At 42.3% G+C, this 17,703-nt stretch overlaps 1 protein-coding gene across 3 annotated transcripts in view; it reads left to right on the forward strand.

Annotated features, from left to right (window-relative positions):
• The window catches only part of LOC100976978 (E3 ubiquitin-protein ligase HERC2), a 209,560-nt gene that overhangs the window by 150,163 nt on the left and 41,694 nt on the right, over positions 1-17,703 (forward strand). For all 3 annotated transcript variants that reach the window (XM_034938387.3, XM_034938388.3, XM_034938393.3), the window contains 4 exons: positions 1,314-1,485; positions 2,381-2,564; positions 3,144-3,284; positions 7,691-7,882. In XM_034938387.3, coding sequence (XP_034794278.3) covers positions 1,314-1,485; positions 2,381-2,564; positions 3,144-3,284; positions 7,691-7,882 — 689 coding nt within the window. The remainder of the gene's footprint in view (positions 1-1,313; positions 1,486-2,380; positions 2,565-3,143; positions 3,285-7,690; positions 7,883-17,703) is intronic.

Here is a 17,703-nt window from a genome sequence, read left to right on the forward strand (position 1 = left end):
TTTAAAATGTAGCCATACTGATAGATAGGTCATTGTATCTCATTGTGGTTTTAATATTTTCCTTATGGCTAATTATGTTAACCATCTTTTCATGTGCTTATTTACTGTCCATATCTCCTCTTTGGTAAAATATGTCTTCATGCCCTTTTCTAATTGGGTTTTTTTTTTCTGTTGAGTTTAGAGAGTTCATTATATATTCTAGATGTTTCTAGTCCTTTGGCAGATGTGTGTTATGCAAATATTTTCTCCTGGTCTCTAGCTTGTCTTTTCATTTCCTTTCATAGAACAAAAGTGTTTAATTTTGATGAAGTCTAATTCATCAGGTTTTTCTTTTATAGATCATACTTTTGGTGTCAAGTCTATTTTTGCCTAGTGCTAGTTCCTAAAGACTGTCTCCTATTTTTCTCTAAAAGATTTATAGTTTTGTATTTTCTACTGAAGTCATGATCCATTTGGATTTAATTTTGCATAAGGTGTAGACTTAGGCTGAAGTTTGGGTTTTTTGCCCACAGACGTCCAGTTGCTCCACCACCACGTGCTGAAAGGCTGTCCTGCCTCCGAGTTGCTTTTGCATGTTTGTCAACAGTCAGTGAGGCATATTTGTGTGGTTCTGTTTCTGGGTTCTCTGTTTATTCCATTGATTCTTATGCCAGTACCACACAGTTTTGGTTATGGTATTACAACTTTTGAAATTGGGTAGACTCGTTCCTCCTCCTTATTTTTCTATTTCTATTCTTGCTCCTTTGCCTTTCCATGTACATTTCAGAATAATCTTGTCTGTTGACAAAAACTCTTGCTGGAATTCTGGTAGGAATTGCATTAAATCTGTGTATCAATTTGGATGAGTTGACATAGACACATGTCCCAGCTCTACTTGGCTCCCTCCTTCTGCTGAGACCTGGGAGTTCGCAACGAAGTGAGCCTGATGAGACTTTATTGGTGAACATCTTTTCTCTTTGTTGTTTTGTATTCTTTTTTGTCTTGTCTTACCGGGGTAAGAAAATACAGGTAGTTATTGTAGCATTTTCATAGTTTATATGTATATAACATAAACTGTTGTAAGTGCATTTTATAAAAGCATCTACATCTTTTTGCAGTTACAGTGGAACTATGCTGAAAATAGCTTCTTTATCGAAGTATGGATAAGTGGTTTTCTTATTTTGAAGGCCTGTTAATGAGCCTGATAGGTGCTCTGTGAAATAGCAAAATGCAGATTGCAGTGTGTTTTGGAACTAACCTGTAAGGTCAGATTTTATAGAAATAGAGCAAACTGTGATTTTAAAAACAATGCAAATTTTATTTTCCTCTTATAGGCGTGCCTTCAGATGCTGATTCTTCTGCTGCCAGTAATAAAATAAGTGGTGCAAGTAATTCTAAGCCAAATCGCCCTTCTCTTGCCAAGATTCTCTTGTCATTGGATGGAAATCTGGCCAAACAGCAGGCCTTATCGCATATTCTTACAGCATTGCAAATCATGTATGCCAGGTAGGCTTCTGTGCTAATTTTTGAAATTCTGCAATTATGTGAGCTTCAGGTTTTTGTGATTTTTTTTTTCTTTTCGTTGATCAGATGTCTCCAAGAATGTTGTATTATTGTCTTTAAATGCTGTATGTTGTAAGTCACATGTTCTTTGATGGTGATTGGTGATATCTTAGTGTGTGTCTTAATGGGCATTGAAATATGAATTAGAAAACTAACTTGAACATTTTCACTATTCTTTTTGACCAGTAGACTCGAACCATCAATATTTGGGGGAAGAAAAGAAGAATTAGGTGATACTAATTTATAGTGATGTCTAAGACGACTTAGCATCCCCTTCGCTCACTTGAGAAGGCTGAGTTTTGCCAGTGCGGCATTTTGCAGTATTTTTCTGCTGCTTTCCCACAGCCTAGATAAGTTTCCCATCTACTAATGTATCACACATGTGGACCTGACAGGTGTCCTTACATAGGAAAATTAGTTTCAGAACAAAAACAGTCATTCAGTAGAGGCCATTGAGTCGTTGCTGCTCAGTATGTGGCTTTCAGTAAACACAAAATTGCCTGCTGGTCAATTATCCAGCCCTCAGGCTCTCACAGCAGCCCAAGAGGATTTCTTTCTCAGGGAGAGCCAGAGTCTCATTCTGGTCTGGTTTTTATGTTTGGCAGTTTTTCACCTGCCATTACTCTGGTTTTTCAAATAAATAGGATCCAGAGTAAACATTTTAGCTATTAGCCAAAGGATACATGGTAATAATGTTTGGTAGTTTTCCAAAACTCTTCTACATGTATTCAGTAAAAATGAGGAAACGCCTCAGTGCGTGCTAGCCCTGCCTCTCCACTTCCTGTGCTGCAGTGGAGAAGGGGCAGCTCACCACAGGCCTGGCTTTGTGTCCTGACAGAGATGCTGTTGTCGGGGCCCTGATGCCGGCCGCCATGATCGCCCCGGTGGAGTGCCCCTCGTTCTCCTCGGCGGCCCCTTCCGACGCATCTGCGATGGCTAGTCCCATGAATGGAGAAGAATGCATGCTGGCTGTTGATATCGAAGACAGACTGAGTCCAAATCTATGGCAAGAAAAGAGAGAGGTAAAAGCGAATCTAAAGCAATGTTAGATCAGAAAGGAAAAGGTGGCTACTTTGTGTCTAGGAAAGTCTCATTGTGTCATTTAGTTTAGGCTGTTTCTGTGCCTCCCGCTTAGATTTTTGGCTTTACTTAGAAGAATATTCTCTGTATAGGAGCTTTTAAAGTGCTTAAGTGGAATTGGCTTTCTTTTATTAAAAAAACCATTAAATCAAGTTCACAGTCCTTTATCTGCAATTCTGAAACCTTAAAGTTCTGACAGTCAAGAATTTTAGTAACATTTTGGGGGAAAGAACCAACTCGAAGATATGTGAACTCATTTTAGTCTGGTTCATGTGACCTGCTGTGAATATTAATAGTTATTCTTGAAAATATGAATGTGCTTGACTTTGCAAAACTGTCCTAGGCCTGACTGGGGGTGGTAGTGGCTATGTCTGGTGGGCACCATGTTACCTCTGTAAAATCTGGAACATTCTAAACAGCCCAAGTAGTTTTAGATAAAGCATTTGGGACTTGCATAGGAAATGTGTTATGCTGTTGAGTTTTTCCACTTAAACTTCCCCTACTGTGCACTCTTGGACTAGATTGTTTCCTCTGAGGACGCAGTGACCCCCTCTGCAGTGACTCCGTCGGCCCCCTCAGCCTCCGCTCGGCCTTTTATCCCAGTGACGGATGACCTGGGAGCCGCAAGCATCATTGCAGAAACCATGACCAAAACCAAAGAGGTGAAGAGGCGTTCTTCTTTAACTTTGTATTGTGAAATAATCTTAAATGTACACAGAAGTAGAAATAGAACTTAGGAGTGGAACACAGTCTATTCCTATCCCATTCACCTCGGCTGTCCACTTGTTAGCATCTTCGAAGCGTTTGTGGGAATGCCGCAGGACACGGTCCCTGTCACTGCTTACTGCTTCCACGTGTATTCTTTGAGTATCAGGACTGCAGCTTGATCCAGGATTACTTTCAAACCCATAGACATATTCAGATTTTGCTCATCATCCCAATAGTATCCTTAAAGGTCTAGCACTCAACCTAGGATTGCATGTTGCCTCTTTAGTCTTCAGTGTGGAACAGTCCTTCAGTTCTTCGTTTTGACAGACACCACAGGAATGGTGCAGAATTCTTTTCAGTGCCTCCATTAGGACTCACGCATTGCTGATTTGCTGCATCATTGGTGAGATAGCTTATCACTTGGTTAAGGGTCTCTGCCAAGTTTCTCCACTGGAAGTCAGTAAGTGTGTTAAGTACTCATGGGGAGATACTTTTGAGATTATGTCAATGTCTTGTTCCTCATCATACTTTTACCTCCCAGTTTTTAGCATCTTAAAGATTCTAGCTGAATCCATTATTACTGTGGTGGTTGTCACATTTTCATTGTTCACATTTATTGTTACTTCTGGAATGTAATTGTTGCCATTCTTTTGCAAGAGACAGCTTTCCCTTCTCATCCGTCTGTCTTCTACCTACCTACCTACCTACCTACCTACCTGTCTTTTTATATTGTATAGAATCAGGAGTTCCTGTTTTAGTCAAATAGTGACGTTTGTTGCTGTCATTATTTGACACCCAAATTGTCCTGGACTTGGTTATTGGGACTCCCATGGACTGGTCACTGGGACTCGGTCACTGGGACTCCCGTGGACTGGTCACTGGCACTCGGTCACTGGGACTCCCGTGGACTGGTCACTGGGACCCAGTCATTGGGACTCCCGTGGACTGGTCATTGGGACCCCTGTGGACTGGTTCCATTGTCTGATGTGTCCCCGTAATTTTGAGGGCTCTTCCTTCATTTCTGGCACAACTGTGCTCTAGACTTATCTTTCACCTACCCTCCCCCTGCCTGGAATCAGCCATTTCTTCAAGAAGCCATGGTTCCTGCTAGTGGCTTGTAGGATTTGGAAACCGAGATCTGGGTGCTTGGTAAGCTAATTGTTACTGAGTGTCTTTGGTTAGGCCCTCTCAGCAAATAGACCTATACACATGAACATTTATTTATCCTTCTGCATTTATCTATATAATAAAAAGCATTAACAGCCCAAATCAGTACTTTTAATTCCAATCCAGTACCACAGGGCTTATTCCTACTCTCCCTTTTTCCATATTTTTTTGGTGTATAATGCTTTTATATGTTGCTAGATTTGGTTTGCTGCTATTTTGTTGAAGATTTTTACATCTGTATTCATAAGGGATACGGCTCTGTAGTTTTCTTGTGATGTCTTTGGTTTGGATATTATAGCAATATTGGCTTCATAGATTGAGTTGGAGGGTGTGCCTTTCTCTTCTGTTTTTTAGAAGAGTTGGTGAAGCATTCGGGTTAATTCTTCTTTAAGTAGTTGGTAGAATTTTATCTGTTCTTCTGGCATATTCCCATCATTCTTTGAGTATTTCCTTACTTTTTGGCACAACACAAAATTCCAGGCTCAATAAGATGTTTTATGCTCCAACATAGGAATCAGTTGTGTTTCTGAGAAGTCCTAGTTCTTTCTGGTGGAGAAGGGCATTTAGAGGTCAAGATCTGGGCCCTTTGTGTGCTTGTTGCTGTTTGGGTGACAGGGCTAGAGAATGAATATGTGTGTGTGTAACATAATAGGTACATACATCAGTTTTTGTTTTTGTTTTGTTTTTAGACAGGGTCTTGTTCTGTTGCCCAGGCTGCAGTAGAGTGGCACGATCTTGGCTCACTGCAGCCTCAACCTCCTGGTCTCAAGCCATCCTCAGCCTCCCAAGTAGCTGGAACTACAAGCATGCACCACCATACCTGGCTAATTTTTGTATTTTTTTTTTCTCTTTTTTTTCAGAGATAGGTTTTGCCGTGTTGCCCAGGCTGGTCTTGAACTCCTGGGCTCAAGTGATCTGCCTGCCTCATCCTCTCAAAGTGCTGGGATTACAGGCATGAGCCACCGTGTTTGGCCTACATCAGTATTTATGTTGTTATATATTTACGTACATGGAAAACCACCGGTTCACACCAATATGATTGATTGTAATCCAACTAAGATTCATTCTAGTTTTCACCCTTTCTGTATTTATAACTTCCTTCTCTGAAAGTGAGAAACCTGGCTCCTGTCATCAGCAGGCTATTTACTTACAGTTCAGTCCCCTTAGATAACCAACCTCCGATCTTGGCTGTCCCCCACTCCGTGGTGGGCACCTTTCTTTCTCTGTACATCCTCTGGCACTCAGAACCAGTCTGCCTCCATGGACCTCCATGGTCACCCTACATGACCTCTGGCCCTCCCCTCACCTCCATGTTGACCCAGAGTGTGGCACCTTCCTCACTTGGCCTGGCTGTGTCTCTCCAACCCCCCATGTGTGGATGCCTTCCCCAGCCCGCTGAGGCGCTCCCCACACCAGGCCAGCCCCTGCTCATATGTACTCCCTTGTCAGCCTTTCCACCTTGGGGGCAAACACTTTATTTTTAATTACATTTGGAACCCTTGATTTATTATGCTGTTACTGCTGGCAGAAAATATGTCCTACAGAAATTATTTATAACCATCCATGGTAGTAAGAAAGCCTCTATTTATGAATTAGGTGCCTGGAATCAACTTCTAATTTTTGGCAGTCTCCTGGTTTGAGGGTTTAATGCAGAACTTATTCTGAGGAAGGCAACATTTTTGTTTTAGGTAAAAGGATAATATGATTTATTTCCCCCCAATTTATTTATGAGACATAGGCATTATCCAGGTTGCAACCCTGTATTTCTATTATTTCAGTTTTGGCTTGACTCATGAATTTAAGGCAAAGCAATTTTAATGTTAGTATTAAGCTATAATTCATATTTAAGGATATGCCGCTAGTGATTTTCTTCCTTAGCAATTCTTCTAGACATATTTTCTGTGTGTGTGCATGTTTTAAGACACCCTCATAAAAAAAAATGGTAGGTACATTTCAATCTCAAGACTAAAGATATTCTTGTTAATATGTTTCACTGAATGCTTTTGCTGTCCTTCAGTGAGTTATGTTCTGGAATGTTATCATTTATAATGAATTTCCCTTACTCCTTGGGTCTCCATGCAGAGGCAGGAGCAAGGTCTGTTTCCCAAAAGGGAGAGGAACCTTGTTCCTAAATCAGAGTGTTGTGGTTTCCAGGGTCCACTGGTTGGGTCATTTTCCCCTTAAGGGGAACATGTGGGGCTGTCCTTCCCCCAGCCTGTTTATGTTTGTGGAAAGAGTTGCACTGGATTTGCTGAGGTCCAGAAAGCAGGAGAGAAAAGCGGCACTTCCCTGGCTCTCGATCTTCCTCTGGGGAGCCAGACTCTGCCTGGGGAATGAGAAGGGCTGGACACACTCCTGCTCTGCACAGGGTCACAGCGGTTCCCATGCTGGGTCGGAAGCGGTGGGAGTCCCTGGCACTGACAAGGGCCTTTCCCCTTTCCACAAGCTCAGCCCCAGTGCTGCCCTCCAGGAGGCTTCTGTGTGCCAACAAGCAGGGTGGGGGCGGCCATCCTGGGCAAGGCACCTCCATAGGGTGGGAGCTGGGGGTGCAGTGATGCTGGGAATTAGCTCATAGCAAACAAGGAGAGGAGTTGAAGGATCAAGATGTGGTATGTTTAGGCTGACATGGCAGGAATGGGAAGTACACGAGTGGTAATGAGAAGACTTTTATGTATGATGTTTTCAATGAACCCAAGGAGAGAGAGAGACTGGATAGTGTGTTACATGCCAGTGAGTTGCTTGAAATAAGATTCCAGGAAAGAATTATGGAGAGGATCTAGACAAAATGTATACAATTAGAGAATACAAATTTAGTTTGTAAACGATTCCCAAGCGTATCTTATGGGTAGATTATGCAGGATGCAGCTTCATTCCAAAACTCCCCCTGTAGTATCTGCTTATGATCCAAACTTGGTCCCAGTAATAAATTGTCATTTCTTTATAGCTTAAGTCATCCCTTTTTGATAAATGCCATTGATAATACAACAGTTAATTGGTCTTGAAAACATAGTACATGGCTTGGTGGAGATTTTAGGGGCCGTTGTTTCTTAATCTGTTTCTTAAGGTCTTAAACACCTTCAAGTTTCTTACTCGTTGGTATTCATGTGTTCTCTGAGTTTATGGGTAAACTGGTGACTCTTTATCTCTTAGCATATCATTCCTCATGTTAATTGTTGGATGTCATTTGACTTAGGATGTTGAAAGCCAAAATAAAGCAGCAGGTCCGGAGCCTCAGGCCTTGGATGAGTTCACCAGTCTGCTGATTGCGGATGACACTCGTGTGGTGGTAGACCTGCTCAAGCTGTCGGTGTGCAGCCGGGCCGGGGACAGGGGCAGGGATGTGCTCTCCGCGGTGCTTTCCGGCATGGGGACCGCCTACCCACAGGTGAGTCTCAGGGAGGGCGGGGCCATCTGACTCCACCTCCTCCATGTTGGGCCACCCTCCTCTCCAAGGGAGAGCTGCTATGGATCACCGGTGATCTTGTGCTGGGTTTCATCCTAGTAGACTGCAGGTTAGGAGCACTCCTTTAGAACAAAACGTTTTAGCATTTAACCCAGTGACATCCTTTACCTGTTTTTTGTTTTTTGTTTTTTTGAGACGGAGTCTCGCTCTGTCGCCCAAGCTAGAGTGCAGTGGCGCCATCTCGACTCACTGCAAGCTCTGCCTCCTGTGTTCACACCATTCTCCTGCCTCAGCCTCCCAAGTAGCTGGGACTACAGGTGCCCACCACCATGCCTGGCTAATTTTTTTTTGTATTTTTAGTAGAGTCGGGGTTTTACCGTGTTAGCCAGGATGGTCTTGATCTCCTGACCTCGTGATCCACCTGCCTCAGCCTCCCAAAGTGCTGGGATTACAGGAGTGAGCACCGCACCTGGCCCCTTTACCTGTTTTATAACTGATTTGTGCATCTTTTAAAAATGATTTGTCAAAGTTCTTTAAGTCCCTTTTCTATCATATGTCTTACAGTTTCCACCCCAGTTTATTTTTTTATATTAGTTTGATATTTTTTGCCATGTAGAAATTTTTAATTATTATGTGGTCAAATCTGTCAGTTTTTTTCATTTATGCCTTCTGAGTTTTGTATTATGCTGAAAAAAAAATGCTTGCTTATGTGACATTGTTTTAAATAAATTCTTCCAAGTTTTCGTCTAAGGTTTTTGAGACAGTCTCCTTCACCCGGGCTGGAGTGCGGTGGCGCAATCTCAGCCTCCCAGGATCACCTCTACCTCCCGGGATCAGGTGATTCTTGTGCCTCAGCTTCCTGAGTAGCTGGGATTACAGGCATGCGCCACGATGCCTGGCTAATTTTTGTATTTTTAGTTGAGATGGAATTTCACCATGTTGGCCCGGCTGGTCTGGAACTGCTGACCTCAAGTGATCTACCCACCTTGGCCTCCCAAAGTGCTTGGGATTACAGGCATGAGCCACCATGCCCGGCCTTCTTCTAATTTTTTATGATTTCATGTATTGTTTACATTTTTTAGCCACCTGGGATTTATTTTGATGTAAGAATAAAGTAGGTATCCAACTTTACTTTTTTTCCTAGATGGTAAACCGGTTGCCCTAACATCATTTATTGAATAACTCATCTTTTCCCTGGCGATTTAAAAACCAGTTTTATCATATTCTAAATTCCTGTATGCATTTGGGTCTATTTACAAAACTTCTTAGGTTCTGATACTATGGTATTTTAACTATTACAGCTTTAAAATGTCTTTTAATATTTGGTAGCACTGGGTCTGTAGGACTTTGTCATTGTGGAAATGTTCTGGACCAGAGCCATCTGGGACCATTGGCACCAGCCACATATGGCCACTGCACACTGAAATATGGCTAGTGCACCTGAGGAACTGAAGGTTTTAAAACACTCAACTTGAGGCACATGTGGCTAGTAGCTGCTGAATTGGTCTGTAGGTCTGCAGTATAAAGTGAGTGTCTTACTAGTATGTCTTAGAAATAGGACTGATCAGTCATAAAGGCTGTGGGCTTCCTTAAGAACTCTTCTTTATCAGCAGCCATGCTCTGCCCTGCCAGGGAGCCTGAGATGTCCTTCCTGGCTACAGACACTTCATCTGTTTCTCTGGGTGCCTACTTTGTGTGGAGGAAAGTCTTACTCTGTCACTTAGTTTAGGCAGTTTCTGTGCCTATTAGGATTTTTGGCTTTAGTTAGAAGAATATTCTCTTTAAAGGAACTTCTGAAGTTTTTAAGTAGAATTATATTTAAAAAAAAATCATTAAATGTAAGTTCATACTCCTTTATCTGAAATTCTGAAACATTAAAGCTCTGATGGTCAGAAATTTTAGTAACTTACATGATCACCAAAACGATAAAGTACTTAAGTAGAGTTGAGCAGTCTTGAAAGCGCAGCAGAGTTTGGTAGATATTTTAGGGGCTTGTTATTTCTTCATCTGCTATTCATGAAGAACTAAAAAGCTGTAGGTATCCTTTTTTCTAGTTTTTTGAGACAAGTTACTTGGCATAATTCTAAGAGATGAAATCAAGGTGAATTACCATAAGCACTATTATTATTTTTCATAAGTTTATTGCATTTGTGAGAGGGAAGGGTATGAATGAGAACTTTGATTTAAAATAATGCTGAGCGGGGGGCGGTGCCAAGATGGCTGAACAGGAACAGCTCCAGTCTACAGCTCCCAGTGTGAGCAATGCAGAAGATGGGTGATTTCTGCATTTCCAACTGAGATACCAGGTTCATCTCACTGGGGCTTGTCGGACAGTGGGTGCAGGACAGTGGGTGCAGTGCACCGAGCATGAGCTGAAGCAGGGCGAGGCATCGCCTCACCTGGGAAGCACAAGGGGTCAGGGAATTCCCTTTCCTAGCCAAGCAAAGCTGTGACAGAAGGCACCTGGAAAATTGGGTCACTCCCACCCTAATACTGTGCTTTTCCAACGGTCTTAGCAAATGGCACACCAGGAGATTATATCTTGCGCCTGGCTCGGAGGGTCCCACGCCCACGGAGCCTCGCTCATTGCTAGCACAGCAGTCTGAGATCGAACTGCAAGGCAGCAGCCAGGCTGGGGGAGGGGCGTCCACCATTGCTGAGGCTTGAGTAGGTAAACAAAGTGGCCCGGAAGCTCAAACTGGTTGGAGCCCACCGCAGCTCAAGGAGGCCTGCCTGCCTCTATAGACTCCACCTCTGGGGGCAGGCCATAGCCGAACAAAAGGCAGCAGAAACCTCTGCAGACTTAAATGTCCCTGTCTGACAGCTTTGAAGAGAGTAGTGGTTCTCCCAGAACGGAGTTTGAGATCTGAGAATGGACAGACTGCCTCCTCAAGTGGGTCCCTGACCCCCGAGTAGCCTAACTGGGAGGCACCCCCCAGTAGGGGCAGACTGACACCTCACACGGCCGGGTACCCCTCTGAGACAAAACTTCCAGAGGAACGATCAGACAGCAACATTTGCTGTTCAGCAGCCTCCGCTGCTGATACCCAGGCAAACAGAGTCTGGAGTGGACCTCCAGCAAACTCCAACAGACCTGCAGCTGAGGGTCCTGACTGTTAGAATGAAAACTAACAAACAGAAAGAACATCCACACCAAAACCCCATCTGTACGTCACCACCACCAAAGACCAAAGGTAGATAAAACCACAAAGATGGAGAAAAAACAGAGCAGAAAAACTGAAAATTCTAAAAATCAGAGCACCTCTCCTCCTCCAAAGGAACGCAGCTCCTCACCAGCAATGGAACAAAGCTGGACGGAGAATGACTTTGATGAGCTGAGAGAGGAAGGCTTCAGACGATCAAACTTCTCCGAGCTAAAGGAGGAAGTTCGAACCCATTGCAAAGAAGTTAAAAACCTTGAAAAAAGATTAGACGAATGGCTAACTAGAATAACCAATGCAGAGAAGTCCTTAAAGGAGCTGATGGAGCTGAAAACCATGGCATGAGAACTACGTGACAAATGCACACACTTCAGTAGCCAATTCGATCACCTGGAGGAAAGGGTATCAGTGATTGAAGATCAAATGAATGAAATGAAGCAAGAAGTTTAGAGAAAAAAGAATAAAAAGAAATGAACAAAACCTCCAAGAAATATGGGACTATGTGAAAAGACCAAATCTATGACTGATTGGTGCACCTGAAAGTGACGGGGAGAATGGAACCAAGTTGGAAAACACTCTGCAGGATATTATCCAGGAGAACTTCCCCAATCTAGCAAGGCAGGCCAACATTAAAATTCAGGAAATACAGAGAATGCCACAAAGATACTCCTCGAGAAGAGCAACTCCAAGACACATAATTGTCAGATTCACCAAAGTTGAAATGAAGGAAAAAATGTTAAGGGCAGCCAGAGAGAAAGGTCGGGTTACCCACAAAGGGAAGCCCATCAGACTAACAGCGGATCTCTGGGCAGAAACTCTACAAGCCAGAAGAGAGTGGGGGCCAATATTCCACATTCTTAAAAGAATTTTCAACCCAGAATTTCATATCCCGTGAAACTAATCTTCATAAGTGAAGGAGAAATAAAATCCTTTACAGACAAGCAAATGCTGAGAGATTTTGCCACCACCAGACCTGCCCTACAAGAGCTCCTGAAGGAAGCACTAAATGTGGAAAGGAACAACTGGTACAGTCACTGCAAAAACATGCCAAATTGTAAAGACCATCGATGCTAGGAAGAAACTGCATCAACTAACGAGCAAAATAACCAGCTAACATCATAATGACAGGATCAAATTCACACATAATAATATTAACCTTAAATGTAAGTGGGCTAAATGCTCCAATTAAAAGACACAGACTGGCAAATTGGATAAAGAGTCAAGACCCATCAGTGTGCTGTATTCAGGAAACCCATCTCATGTGCAGAGACACACATAGGCTCAAAATAAAGGGATGGAGGAAGATCTACCAAGCAAATGGAAAACAAAGGCAGGAGTTGCAATCCTAGTCTCTGATAAAACAGACTTTAAACCACCAAAGATCAAAAGAGACAAGGCCATTACATAATGGTAAAGGGATCAATTCAATAAGAAGAACTAACTATCCTAAATATCTATGCACCCAATAAAGGAGCACCCAGATTCATAAAGCAAGTCCTTAGAGACCTACAAAGAGACTTCGACTCCCACACAATAATAATGGGAGACTTTAACACCCCACTGTCAACATTAGACAGATCCATGAGACAGAAAGTTAACAAGGATATCCAGGAACTGAACTCAGCTCTGCATCAAGCTGACCTAATAGACATCTACAGAACTCTCCACCCCAAATCAATAGAATATACATTCTTCTCAGCACCACACCGCACTTACTCCAAAATTGACCACATAGTTGGAAGTAAAGCACTCCTCAGCAAATGTAAAATAACAGAAATTATAACAAACTGTCTCTCAGACCATAGTGCCATCAAACTAGAACTCAGGATTAAGAAACTCACTCAAAACTGCTCAACTACATGGAAACCAAACAATCTGCTCCTGAATGACTACTGGGTACATAACGAAGGCAGAAATAAAGTTGTTCTTTGAAACCAACGAGAACAAAGACACAACATACCAGAATCTCTGGGACACATTTAAAGCAGTGTGTAGAGGGAAATTTATAGCACTAAATGCCGACAAGAGAAAGCAGGAAAGATCTAAAATTGACACCCTAACATCACAATTAAAAGAACTAGAGAAGCCAGAGCAAACACATTCAAAAGCTAGCAGAAGGCAAAAAATAACTAAGATCAGAGCAGAACTAAAGGAGATAGAGACACAAAAAACCCTTCAAAAAATCAATGAAGCCAGGAGCTGGTTTTTTGAAAAGATCAACAAAATTGATAGATCTCTAGCAAGACTAATAAGAAAAGAGAGAAGAATCAAGTGGATGCAATAAAAAATGATAAAGGGGATATCACCACTGATTCCATAGAAATACAAACTACCATCAGAGAATACTACAAACACCTCTACACAAATAAACTAGAAAATCTAGAAGAAATGGATAAATTCCTGGACACATACACCCTCCCAAGACTAAACCAGGAAGAAGTTGAATCTCTGAATAGACCAGTAACAGGCTCTGAAATGGAGGCAATAATTAATAGCTTACCAACCAAAAAAAGTCCAGGACCAGATGGAATCACAGCTGAATTCTATCAGAGGTACAAAGAGGAGCTGGTACCATTCCTTCTGAAACTATTCCAATCAATAGAAAAAGAGGGAATCCTCCCTAACTCATTTTATGAGGCCAGCACCATCCTGATACCAAAGCCTGGCAGAGACACAACAAAAAGAATTTTACACCAATATCCCTGATGAACATTGATGCAAAAATCCTCAATAAAATACTGGCAAACCGAATCCAGCAGCACATCAAAAAGCTTATCCACCATGATCAAGTGGGCTTCATCCCTGTGATGCAAGGCTGATTCAACATACGCAAATCAATAAACGTAATCTAGCATATAAACAGAACCAAAGTCAAAAACCACATGATTATCTCAATAGATGCAGAAAAGGCCTTTGACAAAATTCAACAGCCCTTCATGCTAAAAACTCAACAAATTCAGTATTGTTGGGATGTATCTCAAAATAATGAGCTATTTATGACAAACCCACAACCAATATCATACTGAATGGGCAAACACTGGAAGTATTCCCTTTGAAAACTGGCACAAGACAGGGATGCCCTCTCTCACCACTCCTGTTCAACATAGTGTTGGAAGTTCTGGCCAGGGCAATCAGGCAGGAGAAAGAAATAAAGGGTATTCAATTAGAACAAGAGGAAGTCAAATTGTCCCTGTTTGCAGATGACATGATTGTATATCTAGAAAATCCCATCGTCTCAGCCCAAAATCTCCTTAAGCTGATCAGCAACTTCAGCAAAGTCTCAGGATACAAAATCAATGTGCAAAAATCACAAGCATTCTTATACATCAATAACAGACAAACAGCAAAATAATGAGTGAAATCCCATTCATAATTGCTTCAAAGAAAATAAAATACCTAGGAATCCAACTTACAAGGGATGTGAAGGACCTCTTCAAGGAGAACTACAAACCACTGCTCAATAAAATAAAAGAGGATACAAACAAATGGAATAACATTCCATGCTCATGGATAGGAAATCGTGAAAATGGCCTTACTGCCCAAGGTGATTTATAGATTCAATGCCATCCCCATCAAGCTACCAATGACTTTCTTCACAGAATTGGAAAAAACTACTTTAAAGTTCATTTGGAACCAAAAGAGCCCGCATTGCCAAGTCAATCCTAAGCCAAAAGAACAAAGCTGGAGGCATCACACTACCTGACCTCAAACTATACTACAAAGCTACAGTAACCAAAACAGCATGGTACTGGTACCAAAACAGAGATATAGACCAATGGAACAGAACAGAGCCCTCAGAAATAATACCACACATCTACAACTATCTGATCTTTGACAAACCTGACAAAAACGAGAAATGGGGAAAGGATTCCCTATTCAACAAATGGTGCTGGGAAAACTGGCTAGCCATGTGTAGAAAGCTGAAACTGGATCCCTTCCTTACACCTTATACAAAAATTAATTCAAGATGGGTTAAAGACTTAAATGTTAGACCTAAAACCATAAAAACCCTAGAAGAAGACCTAGGGAATACCATTCAGGACATAGGTATGGGCAAGGACTTCATGTCTCAAACACCAAAAGCAATGGCAACAAAAGCCAAAATTGACAAATGGGATCCAATTAAACTAAAGAGCTTCTGCACAGCAAAAGAAACTACCATCAGAGTGAACAGGCAACCTACAGAATGGGAGAAAATTTTTGCAATCTACTCATCTGACAAAGGGCTAATATCCAGAATCTACAAAGAACTCAAACAAATTTACAAGAAAAAAACAACCCCATCAACAAGTGGGCGAAGGATATGAACAGACACTTCTCAAAAGAAGACATTTATGCAGCCACCATACACATGAAAAAATGCTCATCATCACTGGCCATCAGAGAAATGCAAATCAAAACCACAATAAGATACCATCTCACACCAGTTAGAATGGCGATCGTTAAAAAGTCAGGAAACAACAGGTGCTGGAGTGGATGTGGAGAAATAGGAGCACTTTTACACTGTTGGTGGGAGTGTAAACTAGTTCAACCATTGCGGAACACAGTGCGGCGATTCCTCAGGGATCTAGAACTAGAAATACCATTTGACCCAGCCATCCCGTTACTGGGTATATACCCAAAGGATTATAAATCATGCTGCTATAAAGACACATGCACACATATGTTTATTGTGGCACTATTCACAATAGCAAAGACTTGGAACTAACCCAAATGTCCAACAATGATAGACTGGATTAAGAAAATGTGGCATATATACACCATGGAATACTATGCAGCCATAAAAAAGGATGAGTTCATGTGCTTTGTAGGGATATGGATGAGCTGGAAACCATCATTCTCAGCAAACTATCACAAGGACAAAAAACCAAACACTGCATGTTCTCACTTATAGGTGGGAATTGAACAATGAGAACACTTGGACACAGGAAGGGGAACATCACACACCAGGGCCTGTTTTGGGGTGGGGGGAGGGGGGAGGGATAGCATTAGGAGATATACCTAATGTAAATGATGAGTTAATGGGTGCAGCACAACAACATGGCACATGTGTACATATGTAACAAACCTGCACGTTGTGCACATGTACCCTAGAACTTAAAGTATAACAAAAAAATATATATATATAAAATAATGCTGAGCATTTGCCATGCACATCCCCACATTCTCAGTGGAGAGGGTAGGGGTTACCTTTATATATGGATGAGGAAACTGAGGCTGAGAGGTTACTACTGGCTTGAGGACACTCACTTTGCTGGTAGGTGGAAGAGATGGGTTGGAACCCTGAGTGTCTGAGCCCCAGCTCCATCATGACCCCTCTGCAGATGATGTGCTTGGCAGAGCAACCTTCTGAAGGCCAGAGCCCCTGATCGACTCTGCACATGGGCGCTTGATGATGCCAACATCTGCTTTCAGTTACTCAGCCAGGTTCCAGGAGAGACAAGAATAAGGATGCGGCCGTTTTCAAACTGCCCTTGCCAGGTTGGCAAGATGGCTATTTCTGTGTCCTGCCCTGACCTGATATTTGGGACTCAAAAAGAGAGACAAATTTAGATTTAAAATCATGCCTATGTGACAATGATATTAGTTTGTTAATATATAATATTTACTAAGCAAAGCTATTTCTTACCTAAATATGAGGAATAATAGAAAAAAGAATAATCTATTTCTAAAAAGTATAGAATGGGCATTAGAAGAGTTTTATTTTTTCTGGATTAAAAATGTTGGGGTTAATAGATTATTGCTGTTATGATGTATTCTCTCATTTATTTTTAAAAATAACAGAGTTTATAATCACCACTCTTAACCTTAATCGTAAAAGATGTGAATCATCAATAAGTTTTAAAATAAAATAAGAACACTGTGGATTGTTGAGAATGTGGTATGGGTCTGACCCCTAGTGTACTGGGTCAGCAGGGGCAGCTGTGTTGGGGTCGGCGGTCCCTCCTGTCACAGACTCTCCCTGTCTCTGTCTGGCCTGAGCGGCTTGATGGTTCCTGATTCCCGCCCCTCCCACCGGGCTCTGTTGCCTTCTAGGATTGTGGTCATTTTCACCTACTGGGTGCTCCTTCCCTTGATGTTTTTGTTTCCGAGGCCAACTTTCCTCACTAGGAAGTAATCTTGTCTTGGTGTAAAATGAAGCTATTGTCACCACGGTGTTTCATTTTATCAGCTGGCACATATTAAGTGTTGTGTGTGTTGGGAGCCTTCCAACTACTTTTTTTTCTTTTTCTTTTTTCGAGACAGAGTCTCTCTCTCTCGCTCAGGCTGGAGTGCAGTGGCGTGATCTCAGCTCACTGCAACCTTCACCTCCTGAGTTTAAGCGATTCTCCTGCCTCAGCCTCCTGGGTAGGTGGGACTACAGGCACGGGCCACCATACCCAGCTAATTGTATTTTTAGTAGAGACGGGGTTTCACCGTACTGGCCAGGCTGGTCTTGAACTCCTGACCTCCAGTGATCTGCCTGCCTCGACCTCCCAAAGTGCTTGTATTACAAGTGTGAGCCACTGCGCTCCACCCAATGACTTTGTTTGAGACACAGTCTCGCTCGGGTCACCCAGGCTGGAGTGCAACGGTGTGATCTCGGCTCACCGCAACCTCTGCCTCCCAGGTTCAAGTGATTCTCCTGCCTCAGCCTCCTAA

This window comes from Pan paniscus, chromosome 16 (assembly GCF_029289425.2).
Source record: "Pan paniscus chromosome 16, NHGRI_mPanPan1-v2.0_pri, whole genome shotgun sequence".
Taxonomy (NCBI): Eukaryota; Metazoa; Chordata; class Mammalia; order Primates; family Hominidae; genus Pan; species Pan paniscus.